We start from the raw sequence: 20,230 nt of genomic DNA, 5'->3' as shown, positions 1-20,230 counted from the left end.
CCAAAGGAGCAGAATGATACCAGCATCTATGTACGAAGAAAGAGAAGGTAGTAGTGGGGCGTCTGATAACACTGAGAACAGAAGAACCACAAAATAGCCCAGAGAAACTGACTAGAAAACACACAGGGCCTATCTGAAGATAGCAACTGAAGCTGGGAAGGTTTTGACCACTTGACCCACCAGGGACAGTAAGGGCTGAAGGTCATATCTGAAGGGAGTGGAACAATCTTGTCCCCATGAATTCATTAAACTCTCCAGCCACAGCTCCCTTCCAGGACAGGACCCCACACTGAGGGAAAACTTCCAGGAGTAGAAGCAAATTGAACAGGATGTAGCAATAAAAGTGAAGATAGAGAAGGTCCAGATAAAAGTGGGAGATGGGAACAGAGTCCAAAAATCTCAAAAAAGCTAATTATCACATTCTAAAACACTACACAAAAATAACAGAAGCATTTACTGTGTGAGGTTAGAAAGGTATCTAGATCAAGTTTCTTTTTATTCTGAAGAATTAAGTTCACATAAAAATAAGTAAGAGAAAAATGTCAGGATAAAACCCCACATAAGCCACAAACATATACAAGACATACAACTAATAAAGGATTATTATCAATGGGGAAAGAAAAAAACAAAACTAAACATAGAATCCAATAGAAAAATGAGCAAAAGTCATAAACGGACATTTCACATTTCACAGACAAAACATAAATGGCCTATAACAAAGTAAAAATATGATCAACCTGCTTGGTAATCTGGAACTTTTAAATTAAAGCCAACATGAGAATTCTTATTCATAGACAAGTAGAAGTTTATTCTGAAAATATTTTGAAAACTCTTTGGCATTGACTAGTAGGGTTTGAATATGTGTATGTATCCCTTTTGACCCAATGATTCCTTTCCTAGATATAGACCTTTGACAAGCTCTTGCCTGTGAGCATAAAGAAATGTGCATATACAGATGTTCATGGCAGAGTTGTTTGTAACAGCAAAAAAATCTAAAAACAGCTCAAATGTCTGTAATAGTCAAACGGATAAATAGACTAGTGTGCTTGTAAAACGAAGCTGTATAACACTAACATTAAAAATACAATAATACACATCAAGATAGATGATTTGCAAAAATGTAACTTTGAGTGAAGGAAAGAAGTCACAAAAGAATATATACAATGTGATTCAATTTATATGAAGTTCACATGCATGAAATGCTAAACAGTGTATTTTTAGGAATATATGCCCATGTGGTTAAACCATAAAGAAAAGTAAAGGAATGCTTAACACAAAATCCAGGGCAATAGATATCTCTAGAAGGGAGGTTTAGAAATGTAGGACTGGAGGGCTTCCCTGGTGGTGCAGTGGTTGAGAGTCCGCCTGCCGATGCAGGGGACACGGGTTCATGCCCCGGTCCGAGAAGATCCCACATGCCGTGGAGCAGCTGGGCCTGTGAGCCATGGCCGCTGAGCCTGCGCGTCCGGAGCCTGTGCTCCGCAACGGGAGAGGCCACAACAGTGAGAGGCCCGCGTACTGCAAAAAAAAAAGAAAAAAAAAAGAAATGTAGGACTGGAAAGAGCCTATATGGTCACTGAAGAAACTGGAAATGTTCTCTTTCTGAAGCCAGGTTATGGGTACATGAAAACTGATATTATTTTTTAATTATTATTTAATGTGCTGTTACATTTTATACTCTTGCAAAAATATGATGTATTTAAATATGAAGCTCTTTTTGAAAAAGCATGGAGTTGCTGTGGAGGTAGAGTTGTATGTATTTATGTTGATTGAGAAAATGGGATTGAATAGCATACAAAAAGAAGATGTTTATAGTTTCTTCCTATTTCAGTGAATTCCAGACATAATTAGAACATAATGATGTTGATTCACAGGTCTGAACAGACTCCATCCTATAGTCGTTGAGGGTGGTGAGTGACAAGAAGAAAGTCATTTATCTAGATTGTTAACTAGGCGGATGGTGTGTTTCCCTAAAACTATATTAGCATATACCAAAGGAGCATGAGCTTTAGTGGTAAAGGCAATATATGGTCTGTTTATGCTATATTTGAGGTGGTTATGGGAAATCCACGTATCTGTGCACAGGAAGCAGTTTAATATTTCATTCTAGTGCAGGGTGGAGCACTATGGCCTGGAAATATTAATATGGAAAACACACACCTAAAGAAAATGTGCCAAAGTATGCAAAGTTTTTCTACAACAGAAGGAAGACGAGAGATGGCAGTGGAAGGGAGGAAGAGTTAGAAACGCTTTGGGAGACTATTGCGTTTTTTATGTGAATCATCTTATAGCTTATAGAATTTGAACATGGCTAAAATTATCCTAAGACTTCCATAGTTTGAGAGATTTTACTTTCTGTCAGTAACCTTCACAAATTTCCTTTGCAACTTTTTGTTTGTACCAATCATCCTGTGACTATTAACTCTTGAACTCAGCTTAGCTTATGGTTTACAAGTTTAGGTATAACATTATTAGGAAATCTTTTTTTTTAATTTTACATTATTCTTTCAAAATGATCTCCTAACATTTATATTTCCTGGATTGTAGCAAATTTTTCTAGAGGAACTATGAAACGCATGTTATTTTAGATTTTTAAATCCTTCAGGAAAACTGAAAAGAAGGAAGAATTTTCAAGAAAAAAATTTAAATGAGAAATTTGCTTGTGTGATGCCCATATATATTTTTCAAATAACAAACTTTTCTGTTATGAAAATGCCCTACGAACATTCCAGTGAGACAGTGTCTGTAAACAGGAAATAGACACTGATGACTATTTTTGGTTCAATTAATATCTGTTGTAAACCTATTTGATATTACCTGGAAAATCCCAGGGTCAAAGGAAAATGAGTATCTTTTGAAATGCTTCCTAAAAAGGTTGGGTTTTTTCCTTAATTCATTGACATTTTAAAGTTGTTTTTTTCTTTGGAAAATTAGTTTTCAAAGCATTTAACCTTTGTCTATAGAACTTACTCTTCTGTAAGCATTGAATAATTGAAAGGTTATGTTTCTAATAGAAGTCATCTTCATCTTATTTCTTGTTCACATGCATCACCATTATGGTTAAAATGCTGAGATCTGCTGTCATGGTTTCTTCCTGCAGTACGGAGGCCTTTTAAATTCAGCTGAACAAATGTTTAATATATTTGTTGATACCAAACTATATACAAAACACTTTACTAAACACTTTTAGAGATACAGCAATGAATAAGACAGACCAATAAGACGTAAAACTTAACATGTATACATTGTTTTAACTTCCTCCTGAGGTTAAGTTTAGGATCAAGCATGTTGATAGTTTTTTAAAAAAGGAGTATCGCACTTATCTGGAGAGAAAATTTCTATCATCCCCAAACTTTTAAAACACAGTTTCAGAGCTTCCCTAGTGGCGCAGTGGTTAAGAATCTGCCTGCCAATGCAGGGAACACGGGTTCGAGCCCTGGTCCGGGAAGATCCCACATGCCGCGGAGCATCTAAGCCCGTGTGCCACAACTACTGAGCCTGCACTCTAGAGCCCATGAGCCACAACTACTGAAGCCCGCTCACCTAGAGCCCGTGCTCCGCAACAAGAGAAGCCACCGCAGTGAGAAGACTGCACACGGCAACAAATAGCAGCTCCTGCTCGCAGCAACTAAAGAAAGCCCGTGCACAGCAATGAAGACCCAACACAGCCAAAAATAAAATAAATAAAATAGAAAAAAAAAATTCAAAAGGAGAGTGAATGAGAAAAACATTTTTCACTAAACACTTTATCAGGAATTTCATATACTCCACCTTAAGAAAAGAAGCAATAAAAATATTTAGAATTGGGCTTCCCTGGTGGCGCAGTGGTTGAGAGTCCGCCTGCCGATGCAGGGGACACGGGTTCGTGCCCCGGTCCAGGAAGATCCCACATGCCGCAGAGCGGCTGGGCCCGTGAGCCATGGCTGCTGAGCCTGCGTGTCCGGAGCCTGTGCTCCTCAACGGGAGAAACCACAACAGTGAGGCCCGCGTACCGCAAAAAAAAAAAAAAAAAATTTAGAATTGGTTGAGAACTATGTGGAAAATATAATAAGATAAGAAATTGGAAGTAAGAGTAACAATAGAACACTGACAGCATCAATATGGCAGCTGACAAATTAAAAAGTACGAAGGACAAATATCCTTTAATCTTTAATTATCTCATTTAGTATCACTGTATATGATACAGGAAATTGATGCTCATAATCATGAATTAGTTATCAAACAAAGTTGTCATATCTAGTATTCCCTGTTTAAAAGAGTATGTCAGGGGCTTCCCTGGGGCTTCCCTGGGGCTTCTCTGGTGGCGCAGTGGTTGAGAGTCCGCCTGCCGATGCAGGGGACGCGGGTTCGTGCCCCGGTCCGGGAAGATCCCACATGCCGCGGAGCGGCTGGGCCCGTGAGCCATGGCCGCTGAGCCTGCGCGTCCGGAGCCTGTGCTCCGCAATGGGAGAGGCCACAGCAGTGAGAGGCCCGTGTAACGCTAAAAAAAAAAAAAAAAAAAAAAAGAGTATGTCATCGGCACATTTTGGAACCAAAGTACTCTTTTTACTGTTTTATTTTTTTTTTGTTTAAATGGAATTGGTGGATCGCTTGGTAAACTCTAATTTTATTTTATTATTTAATTAATTAATTTATTTATTTTTGCTGTGTCGGGTCTTCGTTTCTGTGCGAGGGCTTTCTCTAGTTGTGGCAAGCGGGGGCCACTCTTCATCGCGGTGCGCAGGCCTCTCACTATCGCGGCCTCTCTTGTTGCGGAGCACGGGCTCCAGACGCGCAGGCTCAGTAATTGTGGCTCACGGGCCTAGTTGCTCTGCGGCATGTGGGATCCTCCCAGACCAGGGCTCGAACCCGTGTCCCCTGCATTGGCAGGCAGATTCTCAACCACTGCGCCACCAGGGAAGCCCTGTTTTAATTTTGGTGGGATTAAATTCTTTGGTTATCAGGAAAATTAACCATGTAGAGTACCTTATGAGGATAATACAGCACGACTTTCTGTTTTGTGTATAAAATTCATATATTTCCTTTTAAACATATGTTGGGAGAGACTTTGTGAATAACAAGTCACTGTTATTTATCAGGTTCTCATATTAAGAGCTTTATGTATTTCTCCTTTAATTACCATAATACCTATCTTCAGTAAATTTTATTCTTCCCATTTTGAGGCAGAAATTGAGGCACAGTTTAAGAAATTTGTTTAAGGTCCTTCAACTAATAAGGACAGAATTTACTAATCATGTAAGCAATTAGCCAACTTCATAATCGTAGTTTTAACTATTTGGTTGATCTTTAATATGGTCATGATTAAATTTTTTATTCCAAATAGTGAAATTAACTCAAATTTGTTTAAGCAAATTGGGGATCTTATTATAAGGAAGCAGGGATATCTCCTAGAACCCCAGGAGAAGTTGTGAAGCTGAAACCACATGGCCAAGTGTGCTTTTTGTGCACCTGTGTCATTCTTTCTACTTTGCTGATCAGCTTTCTCTGTGCCTCTTTGCATCTGGTGAAGATAAATACCCAAAGCTCCTGGGTTTTCATTATCATAAACTCTTTCCACATAGAAAGACTGATGAGCTATCTGTTAATCCCATTTCTCAAGAAAGAAACATTTGATTAGCCCCACATGGGGTAGGAGATTAACACCTGTTCTAATCCCCCATTACCAAGAAAAGATTATCAAATAGTAACATGACTATGGGAGTCTACCAGCCCTGTGTGATGATGGTGGTCCTGTGATAGCAAAGAAGTAGTTCTCAGAGACAGGAAACGGGCAGGCAGTGTGGTCCTTCAGTTCAGACAGCAGTGCATGGTGGTTAAGGTCATGGTTTCTGAAGCTGACTTTCTAGATTTATTCTCAATTCCGCTGGGACTGGTTGAGTGACCTTGTGTAAGTCCTTAACCATTTCGTGCTTACTTATTTTCTTTATCACTAAGGTGGGGATAATAATGTTATTACATGTAAACTATATAGAACGGTTCCTGACAACATCTTAAACATTTAATACATCTTAGTAATTATTTTATGATAGTGGTCAATTGCTGTATATATTTTATTTATCAAATAAATTAATCTAATTTTAAGATTACTCCTGTGACCTTCAATGCTTCAAAGAGAGTGTTTACAAAATGAAATAATCATGCTCTTATTTTGCTAAGAGTTACATCATCTCTAAGTCTGTTCAAAATATTGATAACAAAGGGGAGAAAAAGGAAGGTCTTATAATAGGCTAGTTACTTGTTGCAGTAAGGAAGATTAATTTCCTAATAAACTTGAAAAGATTTTCTAATACTTCCTGGTGAGTAGAGTATTCATATAGAAAAAACTATACTAGAGCATATTTGCATAATTATTAAAAATTTTGCGCACCATTTGTTTATTAAGTTAAATTATACAGCTGAGGTCAGTTAATTTTCTGTTGATTAATTAGGCATTGATTTTCAGGTACATGACAGATGGAGGACTCAACCTGTATACTAGGAGTCTGAACCGAATACCAGACACAGCGACTTCCAGGGATGTCATCCAGAGAGGGGTTCATGACCTGACAGTGGATGCAGACAGGTAATGTCATCAGCGTATTTGATGGTGAGGAATGCACAAAGCAATTTTATAAGTGAGATCCTAGGAGTTCTACAGTATTAAACCGAAGGACTTTTTATTTTGATATAATACTTATTTTGGAACATTTTGAAAACTAAAGTGCTTTTGCTTACAAGACTTTTAGCTCTGTACACTAAAAGAAACTGCATTGCTGTTGAGAACATTTAACAAATTTCAGGTTACATGGTGGCAAATTTTCATATCTGCAAAAGCAAAATTATAAACATAGATTTCTGTTCCTCACTTGAAAAGAACCCTGGCTGATAAATTCCTTTCAATTCAGATGCTCTCAGATCTACCTGGGGGCTAATGACATAAAGATTAAAACATAATTCTAATTATCAGGTAAAATAAGCTTGATGCTTTTCTGGAGGGGTTTGTTGAAAGCATACAACTCTTGCTTTAAGCTAATCTCTTTCATATTTCAAATTGCTTACAGGTTTTTGTGTTTCATATGCTTATTATTTTGCTGGGAATTGTTTTGCCAATTTTATCAGAATCACTGCTGTTTGACAATATTGTCTTTGTGAAATAATGTTGTGAGACATACTTCTGACCTGATTTTGCTCCCTCTTCACTCAGAATTTTTAATTTCTTAAGCAGGAAGGGATTGCCTATTTCCAGAGCTACTGTAAATCAATACCTAGAGTAGTTCTTTAATTCAACATTTATGAAGGGGACGAAAGGGTAAGACCTAACGTATGCACATTCTGAAATAAGAACTGTGTACAATTCATAGTGCATTTTAATATAGCCAACTCCAAAGGCTAGACAGTGAATTCTGATATTCATCATCAATTCCTCCTTACTCAAATGCTGTTGATGTTTTAACTCCTGTTGGCCAGCTCTCATCCTGTATAATCGCTAGTCTCCTAGGCTACAGCCTAGGTGTCTGTGTGAAGCATGTGGTTACAAAAGGCTTATGAAAAATTGCGCTCACTCCACCCCCGACCTGAACTATTCTTCAGCTGTTTTCCCTCACTGACTCTCACTCACTTCGAACACGATGGGCTTCTGCTTTCACACTGATGCTTCCTCTGCCTAGAATGCCCTTTCCTACATTCCTTGCATTATTGCCTCCATCATATTTCTGTTTCAGCTTAATGTTACCTTCTTAGCGAAGTGTTTCCAGAGTAGCTAAGGTACATTTCATTTCCAGTCACTTTCTTTTCCATTATCTTTTATTATTTTCTTCAGTGTACACATCACTCCTAATTATTGTTTACATGTTTATTTTGTATCTCCCCCATTACAGTGTAAGCTCAGGAATGCAAACTTTTCATCATATTTACGATACATTGAGCTTTTAACAAATGCTTGTGGAGTGAATGAACAAAGGAATGACTATAGGCTATATATTCATATAGGCTAGTGATAGCTTCCAGTTGACTAAAGAGACAAATAAGACTGGGAAAAGAGACAAGATACCGCAAGGATATTATGTAAGAGAGGGAATGAGTTATGTGGGAAAATAGGAAGGAGTGATTAGAGGGAAAGAAATCCAAAGTGTGGGCCACATTTTGAAACTAATGACCAGCTCATTGTTAGCTGACAGTGGAAAACATTAAAGGAGAGGAAAAAATCTGTTGGTCTTTGGGAAATGATATTTATGATAGAAGAAGCTAGGAATCAGTACAAAGGTGACTTATTTTGGAGGCATTTGGGATAACCAGCTCTCCAGGCTCCAGATTGGAGCCGGGCTGAGGAACCTCAGACCAACGGAAAAACCCAGGTATTCAACTAATAAATTGGGACCAGCAAAAGCCATAGTTCTTAAAGTGTGGTACCTGGATCAGCGGCATCAGCATCATTTGGGAACTTGTTAGAAATGCAAATTATCAGCTCCATCTAAGACTTGCTGAACCTGGGGTCCAGCAATCTGAGCTTTAACCAGGTGACTCATATATACACCAAAACTAATGAAACACTATCTTAAAATGAACAAATAGATGCCAGGCCTATAAAAACGTAAACATTTAACATAAACATGTAAACATAAAAAATAACATTTGGGGGCTTCCTTGGTGGCGCACTTGTTGAGAGTCTGCCTGCCGATGCAGGGGACATGGGTTCGTGCCCCGGTCCGGGAAGATCCCACATGCCACAGAGTGGCTGGGCCAGTGAGCCATGGCCGCTGAGCCTGCGCGTCCGGAACCTGTGCTCTGCAGCGGGAGAGGCCACAACAGTGAGAGGCCCGCGTACCACAAAATAAATAAATAAATAAATAAAATAACATTTGGAAAATTTTACTTCATTAGCTGTGCTTTGTCAAGTGAAAGAGACTATCAAAATAACAATGGCATTAATCTTTAAATTAGATCAAATAATGATGTGTTGCACCTGAAATAAATTGTCTCAGATTCAGATTTTGAGAATTATGTAGAAGGTTTTTGAAAGAATTATGTAATTTGAGGAATACAAAAATGCTTTGGTCACTTTTATATATTAAACAGCAATAGGGTTATAGTGAAAATCCTACTATAGGAGTTTTAGGATTTTCTCTTTTATTATAGCTAAATCTCAAGCTCTTTTAAAATTGTATATTCAGAAAGTGATTCAAGATGCTATTGTTTTAAAATGCATAATCTTAGATATTAAAGTTGTGAAAGTCCTGTTAATTTATAAAGGATAACGTTTCATAAAATTTTCTTAATTCTGATATCCATTCCAACTAGGATTGACAAGAATGGCTAAAGGTACTGAGAAGTCCTGCAGTTTAAAATAAAACCTGCTTAACTTTATTTAATTCATTGCTCCTTAAGTTTTCTTCATCGATTCCCCTACCTTTTTCTCTATAATGATAATTTGTTCCTATAATATTTTAAGAAATGCTCATTTAGCCTAATGCTCTCATTTAGTGGATATAAAAGAGTGAGGAGTTAAGTCTTTTACTCCTGTACTTCTAGTTTCCCAGCTACCTTAGTCAAGGTTTTTAAAAAATAATAATAATAATATAAAATGTATCAGTGATTGGTTCATTTTAGCAAATCGGTAAATAATAGGGCTTACAACAGTTCACTGACAAGAAAGCTTAAATGCAAAAAAATCAGCAGTGTTTTCATACTTCTTAGATATTCTTTCTAAAAGGTATATCAGGGAAAAATGCACTTATATAATGGCAAAGTACCCAGCTGGCTGGTATGGCAATGGATTTGAATTGTTCGTGTTGCTGTAGTGAAGGTTATACGCTCCCCTTTGATCAACTTCTGGAGAAAATGTGACGGGCAATAGAGAATAGCTGAATTCCTCTTCTCAGCAGATTGAAATGGCCCCAAAGAAAAGAGGATGGCTTCCAGCAGCCAACTGTATTACTCAAAGATATTGCAGAACAAAAGCAGGGCATCATTTCGAGAGGCACTTGGGTTTGGTCCGTATGTAGTACTCTGCTCGGACTGCCATAACAAAGTACCACGGACTGGGTGGCTTAAACCACAGACATTTGTATTCTCACGGTTCTGGAGGCTACAAGTCCATGATTACAGTGCTGGAAAATTCATTTTCTTATGAGGGCATTTTTCTGGCTTGCAGACAGCCACCTTCTCACTGTGTCCTCACATGGCCTTTTCTCTGTGCTCTCTTGCAGTGAAAGACAGAGATCTTTAGTGCCTGTTTCTTTTCTGATAAAGACCCCAGTTGTATTGGACTAGCCTCCTCCCACCATTATGATGTTATTTAACGTTAATTACCTCCGTAAAGGCACAATCTCCAATATAGGCACATTGGAGATTAGGACTGCACCATATGAATTTGGTGGTGATGGGGGATGAAGGGACGGGCATAATTCGGTCCATAAAACTGTGTAACTCCCAGGTGGTTTCATCCTTGGAGATACAGGTTCAGTCTCTCTGTAAGTGCTGGATTAAAGTAGCGAATATATGTATTATGCATATCATAAGCCCAAATCCTACAGGGATCAGGAACATCACATGAAATGAGTGAAGCAGAAGACACATGGTAAACATGACCAGTCCAAGTGGGCATCTACCCTCAACTGTAGAGGTCGCTGCCTGTGGAAATGCACAAATGTAGAAAGGAGGGCTGAGGATTGCAAACCATTTGATTTTTTTAATTTAATTTTTATTTTATATTGGGGTATAGTTGATTTACAATGTTGTGTTAGTTTCAGGTGTACAGCTAAGTGATTCAGTTATACATATATCCATTCTTTTTCAGATTCTTTTCCCATATAGATTATTACAGAATACTGAGTAGAGTTCCCTGTGCTATGCAGTAGGTCCTTGTTGGTGGTCTATTTTACATATAGTGGTGTGTATATATTAATCCCAGACTCCTCATTTATCCCTCCCCCCCACACATTCCCCTTTGATAACCATAAAGTGCAGCCAAGAGTCTAGACTTTTTTGAGAACTCTCCCAATTTTTAAGTATTGGTAACTGTCTTAGCACATCTGTGAGATCAGTAGATAAAGATACACATTTTTTTCAAGTTAAAGATACACATTTTTTTCAGTCAGATAATCTAGGAAATCACAGAGAAGCTTATATAAAGCAAGAAACCATGAACATTCTCACATATGGTCATGTAAACCTCCTAGGTCCATTAAATTTTCCCAAAGAGATATGCTGGTGGTGATACCTGCTGTACAGAATGAGAATGCTGCCACTCGTGAGAAGCCTGCCCGGTGGGTGCAAGGAATTGTGGCAAAACTAGCTGAGCACGTTTCTAAGTTTTTAATACAAGATAGGACCAATCTAAGGTCTGTATCCCAGCCATAGCATCACTCTGGAGGCTGTGAGGCCTGTTATGGCAGCAACTATAGTTAATTTTGTTTAAAACACTCTGAGGATCAACACTGTGCAGGCTAAAAGCTCATTTGGATCGGTGATGTAGAGAGAGAAAACAAGCCTTGAGAATGAACTCTTGACATTTAACAAGGGGATAAGGGAAGAGCAGTCATTGAAGAAGGCAGAGATCAGCTCTAACACAAAGGTGAGGACAAATAGGGTTAACTGGTGCTTTTAAAATGGAGAGAAGAGGGAATCGGCACCAATGTCAAATAACATGGAGAGGTTAAGTTACGTGAAGAGAGTTTATGCAAAAAATAAAGTAAAATAATATGAAGTTTCACACTTGAGAGGTAAAGTTTCCTGGATGATTTAAGCAAGTTGTAAGTCATCGCCTGAGTTACTAGAGTAGAATCGTCGTAGAAGTCAAAGTTCGGTTATGCAGATGATTTATCCAGGTGGCCATTAACTCATGATGACAGAAGGAGTCTCAAAAGAGAGGAAAACAGGGCTTCCCTGGTGGCGCAGTGGTTGAGAGTCCGCCTGCCGATGCAGGGGACACGGGTTCGTGCCCCGGTCCAGGAAGATCCCACATGCTGCAGAGCGGCTGGGCCCGTGAGCCATGGCCGCTGAGCCTGCGCGTCCGGAGCCTGTGCTCCGCAACGGGAGAGGCCACAACAGTGAGAGGCCCGCGTACCGCAAAAAAAAAAAAAAAAAAAAAGAGAGGAAGACAAAGCTCCAGGTACCAGTCTTTATTGAATACTGACAAATTCCTCAAATTGTAATAATAGATTTCACCAGGTCTCTTCTGGATTGTCTATTACATTGTTATCTAAAGTATATTCTTAAATATAGTGATTGCTCATTTCAATTATAAACGAATCAATTTAACTATTCATATTTTTACTGATTTTTTGCATGTTTAGTCATGACTTTTTGAAAATATAAAAACATAATATATCATAGAAATTATTTTTGTATTGTATTAAATGAAAAATTGATTTCATTTATGATACTATAATCGCGAAACTAAAATCACAGCTGATGAACGAGTTTACAAAAGGCATTAAGGATTATCATATTACATGTCTCTAGATTGCCAGTCATTATAACTTACTATATTGAGGGAGGTCTAGTTCCAAGCATCTAGTCATAGTGAATCCCCTACTGGAAGAGGAACTCTTTTCTCTCAGGTTTAGTGGTTGGTGGCCCGCGAATTACTCTGACAGAAAAACAAGAGACAAACTTTTATACACATATGTATGCAGGAGATCACAGAAAGATGTGATTTAAGGGGAGATGGTTAGAAATTGGGACATCTTCATAGGGAAAAGGGGGCAGGGAGAAGGACACTTTTGGGAAAACAAATGACTTTCAGGAAAGATAAATGGGACCATAGAAGAAGAGATGGGAGATATGATAGTTTTGTGACAGTGTCTATTTAGGCAATTTCTTATTTGGTGCCATTTTCCTCTGGTGATAGGAGTCAATCCTGTCTGGTGTGAAACTCCCAGGGAGGAGATTTATGAAAATTGAATTCTTTTGGGAGACACTTTCAGGCAGACAGGGGGAGTTTAGGAAGAAAGAAAAAGCTCTTTGCAGGGGTATATTTTGGATCCCTTCACCCTAAATCTACAGTTTTCATCAATGTGTAGAAAATTGCACTGCCTCTACAAAAAGGCTCATGGAAAATTCCCATAAAATCAGGTGGGGAGTCATTTCTAAGGGTAGGAGGCCTTTGGTATTTTCACGACTTCTCCAAACGAGAAGTGAAGGCAACTGAGATTTCTCCTAAGCCACCAAGCAGATATCTCCAGAGTCTGGCTTCATGATGCTTGTCACTAGTTTATGTACACTCTAATAATTCCTTCTCTTCTGTGTTGATTTATTCCCGCATAATCACAGAATCAGTATATTCCCATATCTGAAGTATTTCCTTCATTAGCTCACTGGCTTTCCATAGTAATTAAAAGCAAACACAAAAAAGATTAATAGGCTGAGATTAAAGTAGATAAAGTAAATATAATTATTTCATTTTATAAGTAAATGGCCTGCCATTTTGGCCCTCCTTTCTTTAAGTAGGGAGAGACCAATGCAAAACACTGGAGAAGTAGAAAACGTTTTATTTGCCCCCCTCAACTTCCCTTTGCTACCTTACTCATCTTTGCAGGCTTATGCACTGGTGCTAAACTTCTCTCCTGTGTCCTGATTCTCAGCATTACCTGACCCCATTGTGAATAATCTTACAAACTTCCAATACTTTTAAGTAATACCCCTCATAAAATTAATTCACACTGTACACATGTGAACACATTGTGTACACATGTACACAATGTGTGCACGTGTATTGAGACCCTGCTCTCTGCCAAGTTCTGTGCTCAATCCTGGGGGACCCTGTTCTCAAAGGTCTTACATTAGAAGGGCTTTTTAGGCTTGATTAATTTAAACATAGGGATTAATGAAGCCTAAAAAGCCATTGAGATTCAAAGGATACTTAGTCAGTACAACTAGCCCAAGTTGTAGATTTTTTTTCATCTTTATTGGAGTATAATTGCTTAACAATGGTGTGTTAGTTTCTGCTTTATAACAAAATTAATCAGTTATACATATACATATGTTCCCATATCCCCTCCCTCTTGCGTCTCCCTCCCACCCTCCCTATCCCACCCCTCTAGGCAGTCACAAAGCACCGAGCTGATCTCCCTGTGCTATGCGGCTGCTTCCCACTAGCTATCTACCTTACGTTTGGTAGTGTATATATGTCCATGCCTCTCTTTCGCTTTGTCACAGCTTACCGTTCCCCCTCCCCATCTCCTCAAGCCCATTCTCTAGTAGGTCTGTGTCTTTATTCCTGTCTTACCCCTATGTTCTTCATGACATTTTTTTTCTTAAATTCCATATATATGTGTCAGCATACAGTATTTGTCTTTCTCTTTCTGACTTACTTCACTCTGTATGACAGACTCTAGGTCCATCCACCTCATTACAAATAGCTCAATTTCATTTCTTTTTATGGCTGAGTAATATTCCATTGTATATATGTGCCACATCTTCTTTATCCATTCATCCGATGATGGACACTTAGGTTGTTTCCATCTCCAGGCTATTGTAAATAGGGCTGCTATGAACATTTTGGTACATGACTCTTTTTGAATTATGGTTTTCTCAGGGTATATGCCCAGTAGTGGGATTGCTGGGTCACATGGTAGTTCTATTTGTAGTTTTTTAAGGAACCTCCATACTGTTCTCCATAGTGGCTGTACCAATTCACATTCCCACCAGCAGTGCAAGAGTGTTCCCTTTTTTCCACACCCTCTCCAGCATTTATTGTTTCTAGATTTTTTGATGATGGCCATACTGACCGGTGTGAGATGATATCTCATTGTAGTTTTGATTTGCATTTCTCTAATGACTAAAGATGTTGAGCATCCTTTCATGTGTTTGTTGGCAGTCTGTATATCTTCTGTGGAGAAATGTCTATTTAGATCTTCTGCCCATTTTTGGATTGGGTTGTTTGTTTTTTTGTTATTGACCTGAATGAGCTGCTTATACATTTTGGAGATTAATCCTTTGTCGGTTGCTTCATTTGCAAATATTTTCTCCCATTCTAAGGGTTGTCTTTTGGTCTTGTTTATGGTTTCCTTTGCTGTGCAAAAGCTTTGAAGTTTCATTAGGTCCCATGTGTTTATTTTTGTCTTTATTTCCATTTCTCTAGGAGGTGGGTCCAAAAGGATCTTGCTGTGATTTATGTCATAGAGTGTTCTGCCTATGTTTTCCTCTAAGAGTTTGATAGTGTCTGGCCTTACATTTAGGTCTTTAATCCATTTTGAGCTTATTTTTGTGTATGGTGTTAGGGAGTGATCTAATCTCATACTTTTACATGTCCCTGTCCAGTTTTCCCAGCACCACTTATTGAAGAGACTGTCCTTTCTCCACTGTATATTCCTGCCTCCTTTATCAAAGATAAGGTGACCATATGTGTGTGGGTTATCTCTGGGCTTTCTATCCTGTTCCATTGATCTTTCTGTTTTTGTGCCAGTACCATATTGTCTTGATTACTGTAGCTTTGTAGTATAGTCTGAAGTTAGGGAGCCTGATTCCTCCAGCTCCATTTTTCGTTCTCAAGATTGCTTTGGCTGTTCGGGGTCTTTTGTGTTTCCATACAAATTGTGAAATTTTTTGTTCTAGTTCTGTGAAAAATGCCAGTGGTAGTTTGATAGGGATTGCATTGAATCTGTAGATTGCTTTGGGTAGTAGAGTCATTTTCACAATGTTGATTCTTCCAATCCAAGAACATGGTATATCTCTCCATCTATTTGTATCATCTTTAATTTCTTTCATCAGTGTCTTATAATTTTCTGCATACAGGTCTTTTGTCTCCTTAGGTAGGTTTATTCCTAGATATTTTATTCTTTTTGTTGCAGTGGTAAATGGGAGTGTTTTCTTGATTTCACTTTCAGATTTTTCATCATTAGTATATAGGAATGCCAGAGATTTATGTGCATTAATTTTGTATCCTGCTACTTTACCAAATTCATTGATTAGCTCTAGTAGTTTTCTGGTAGCATCTTTAGGATTCTCTATGTATAGTATCATGTCATCTGCAAACAGTGACAGCTTTACTCCTTCTTTTCCAATTTGGATTCCTTTTATTTCCTTTTCTTCTCAGACTGTTGTGGCTAAAACTTCCAAAACTAGGTTGAATAAGAGTGGTGAGAGTGGGCAACCTTGTCTTGTTCCTGATCTTAGTGGAAATGGTTTCAGTTTTTCACCATTGAGGACAATGTTGGCTCTGGGTTTGTCATATATGGCCTTTATTATGTTGAGGAAAGTTCCCTCTATGCCTACTTTCTGGAGGGTTTTTATCATAAATGGGTGTTGAATTTTGTCGAAAGCTTTCTCTGCATCTATTGAGATGATCATATGGTTTTTCTCCTTCAATTTGTTAATATGGTGTATCACGTTGATTGATTTGCGTATATTGAAGAATCCTTGCATTCCTGGAATAAACCCCACTTGATCATGGTGTATGATCCTTTTAATGTGCTGTTGGATTCTGTTTGCTAGTATTTTGTTGAGGATTTTTGCATCTATGTTCATCACTGATATTGGCCTGTAGTTTTCTTTCTTTGTGACATCCTTGTCTGGTTTTGGTATCAAGGTGATGGTGGCCTCGTAGAATGAGTTTGGGAGTGCTCCTCCCTCTGCTATATTTTGGAAGAATTTGAGAAGGATAGGTGTTAGCTCTTCTCTAAATGTTTGATAGAATTCGCCTGTGAAGCCATCTGGTCCTGGGCTTTTGTTTGTTGGAAGATTTTTTATCACAGTTTCAATTTCAGTGCTTGTGATTGGTCTGTTCATGTTTTCTATTTCTTCCTGATTCAGTCTTGGCAGGTTGTACATTTCTAGGAATTTGTCCATTTTTCCAGGTTGTCCATTTTATTGGCATAGAGTTGCTTGTAGTAATCTCTCATGATCTTTTGTATTTCTGCAGTGTCAGTTGTTACTTCTCCTTTTTCATTTCTAATTCTATTGATTTGAGTCTTCTCCCTTTTTTTCTTGATGAGTCTGGCTAATGGTTTATCAATTTTGTTTATCTTCTCAAAGAACCAGCTTTTAGTTTTATTGATCTTTGCTATCGTTTCCTTCATTTCTTTTTCATTTATTTCTGATCTGATTTTTATGATTTCTTTCCTTCTGCTAACTTTGGGGTTTTTTTGTTCTTCTTTCTCTAATTACTTTAGGTGCAAGGTTAGGTTGTTTATTCGAGATGTTTCCTGTTTCTTAAGGTGGGATTGTATTGCTATAAGATTCCCTCTTAGAACTGCTTTTGCTGCATCCCATAGGTTTTGTGTCGTCGTGTCTCCATTGTTATTTGTTTCTAGGAATTTTTAAATTTCCTCTTTGATTTCTTCAGTGATCACTTCGTTATTAAGTAGTGTATTGTTTAGCCTCCATGTGTTTGTATTTTTTACAGATCTTTTCCTGTAATTGATATCTAGTCTCATAGCATTGTGGTCGGAAAAGATACTTGATACAATTTCAATTTTCTTAAATTTACCAAGGGTTGATTTGTGATCCAAGATATCATCTATCCTGGAGAATGTTCCATGAGCACTTGAGAAAAATGTGTATTCTGTTGTTTTTGGATGGAATGTCCTATAAATATAAATTAAGTCCATCTTGTTTAATGTATCATTTAAAGCTTGTGTTTCCTTATTTATTTTCATTTTGGATGATCTGTCCATTGGTGAAAGTGGGTGTTAAAGTCCCCTACTATGAATGTGTTACTGTCGATTTCCCCTTATATGGCTGTTAGTATTTGCCGTATGTATTGAGGTGCTCCTATGTTGGCTGCATAAATATTTACAATTGTTATATCTTCTTCTTGGATTGATCCCTTGATTATTATGTAGTGTCCTTCTTTGTCTCTTCTAGTAGTCTTTATTTTAAAGTCTATTTTGTCTGATATGAGAATTGCTACTCCAGCTTTCTTTTGATTTCCATTTGCATGGAATATCTTTTTCCATCCCCTTACTTTCAGTCTGTATGTGTCTCTAGGTCTGAAGTGGGTCTCTTGTAGACAGCATATATACGGGTCTTGTTTTTGTATCCATTCAGCCAATCTGTGTCTTTTGGTGGGAGCATTTAGTCCATTTACATTTAAGGTGATTATCGATATGTATGTTCCTATTGCCATTTTCTTAATTGTTTTTGATTCATTATTGTAGGTCTTTTCCTTCTGTTGTGTTTCTTGCCTAGAGAAGTTCCTTTAGCATTTGTTGTAAAGCTGGTTTGGTGGTGCTGAACTCTCTCAGCTTTTGCTTGTCTCTAAACGTTTTAATTTCTCCATCAAAGCTGAATGCGATTCTTGCTGGGTAGAGTAATCTTGGTTGCAGGTTTTCCTCCTTCATCACTTTAAATATGTCCTGCCAGTCCCTTCTGGCTTGCAGAGTTTCTGCTGAAAGATCAGCTGTTAACCTGATGGGGATTCCCTTGTGTGTTATTTGTTGTTTTTCCCTTGCTGCTTTTAATATGTTTTCTTTGTATTTAATTTTTGACAGTTTGATTAATATGTGTCTTGGCATATTTCTCCTTGGATTTATCCTGTATGGGACTCTCTGTGCCGCCTGGACTTGACTATTTCCTTTCCCATATTAGGGAAGTTTTCAACTATAATCTCTTCAAATATTTTCTCAGTCCCTTTCTTTTTCTCTTCTTCTTCTGGAACCCCTATAATTCGAATGTTGGTGCATTTAATGTTGTCCCAGAGGTCTCTGAGACTGTCCTCAGTTCTTTTCATTCTTTTTTCTTTCTTCTGCTCTGCAGTAGTTATTTCCACTATTTTATCTTCCACGTCACTTATCCGTTCTTCTGCCTCAGTTATTCTGCTATTGATCCCATCTAGAGTATTTTTTATTTCATATATTGTGTTTTGAATCATTGCTTGATTCATCTTTAGTTCTTCTAGGTCCTTGTTAACTGTTTCTTGCATTTTGTCTATTCTATTTCCAAGATTTTGGATCATCTTTACTATCATTATTCTGAATTCTTTTTCAGGTAGACTGCCTATTTCCTCTTCATTTGTTAGGTCTGGTGGGTTTTTATCTTGCTCCTTTTCCTGCTGTGTGTTTTTCTGTCTTCTCATTTTCCTTATCTTACTTTGTTTGGGGGCTCCTTTTTGCAGGCTGCAGGTTCGTAGTTCCCGTTGTTTTTGGTGTCTGTCCCCAGTGGCTAAGGTTGTTTCAGTGGGTTGTGTAGGCTTCCTGGTGGAGGGGACTAGTGCCTGTGTTCTGGTGGATGAGGCTGGATCTTGTCTTTCTGGTGGGCAGGTCCACGTCTGGTGGTGTGTTTTGGGGTGTCTGTGGACTTTTTATGATTTTAGGCAGCCTCTCTGCTAATGGGTGGCATTGTGTTCCTGTCTTACTAGTTGTTTGGCATAGGGTGTCCAGCACTGTAGCTTGCTGGTCGTTGAGTGAAGCTGGGTGCTGGTGTTGAGATGGAGATCTCTGGAAGATTTTCGCCGTTTGATATTATGTGGAGCTGGGAAGTCTCTGTGGACCAGTGTCCTGAAGTTGGCTCTCCCACCTCAGAGGCACAGCACTGACTCCTGGCTCCTCAATTTGGGATGATTCGTTGTCTATTCATGTATTCCACAGATGCAGGGTACATCTAGTTGATTGTGGAGCTTTAATCCGCTGCTTCTGAGGCTGCTGGGAGAGATTTCCCTTTCTCTTCTTTGTTCGTACAGCTCCCGGGTCTCAGCTTTGGATTTGGCCCCGCCTCTGCGTGTAGGTCGCCGGAGGGCGTCTGTTCTTCACTCAGACAGGACAGGGTTAAAGGAGCAGCCGCTTTGGGGACTCTGGCTCACTCAGGCCGGGGGGGAGGGAGGGCCACGGAGGCGGGGCGAGCGTGCGGCGGCGGCAGAGGCCGGCGTGACGTTGCACCAGCCCGAGGCGCGCCCGTGCGTTCTCCCAGGGAATCCGTCCCTGGATCCCGGGATCCCAGCAGTGGCGGGCTGCACAGGCTCCCCGGAAGGGGGGCGTGGACAGTGACCTGCGCTATCACAGAGGCCTCTTGGTGGCGGCAGCAGCAGCCTTAGCGTCTCATGCCCGTCTCTGGGGTCCGCGCTTTTAGCCCGGCTCGCGCCCGTCTCTGGAGCTCCTTTAAGCGGCGCTCTTAATCCCCTCTCCTCGCGCACCAGGAAACAAAGGGGGAAGAAAAAGTCTCTTGTCTCTTCGGCAGCTCCAGGCTTTTTCCCGGACTCCCTCCCGGCTAGCTGTGGCACATTAGCCCCTTCAGGGTGTGTTCACGCCGCCAGCCCCAGTCCTCTCGCTGCGCTTCGACTGAAGCCCGAGCCTCAGCTTCCAGCGCCGCCCGCCCA

At 39.2% G+C, this 20,230-nt stretch overlaps 1 protein-coding gene across 5 annotated transcripts in view; it reads left to right on the top strand.

Annotated features, from left to right (window-relative positions):
• The window catches only part of NAV3 (neuron navigator 3), a 599,001-nt gene that overhangs the window by 443,423 nt on the left and 135,348 nt on the right, over positions 1-20,230 (top strand). For all 5 annotated transcript variants that reach the window (XM_081248291.1, XM_081248290.1, XM_081248289.1 and 2 more), the window contains exon 12: positions 6,443-6,562. In XM_081248291.1, the coding sequence (XP_081104417.1) occupies positions 6,443-6,562 (120 nt within the window). The remainder of the gene's footprint in view (positions 1-6,442; positions 6,563-20,230) is intronic.

Source organism: Mesoplodon bidens, assembly GCF_964165515.1.
Source record: "Mesoplodon bidens genome assembly, chromosome: 11".
In the NCBI taxonomy this organism is placed as follows: domain Eukaryota; kingdom Metazoa; phylum Chordata; class Mammalia; order Artiodactyla; family Ziphiidae; genus Mesoplodon; species Mesoplodon bidens.
This window is presented reverse-complemented; position numbering and strand designations above follow the sequence as displayed.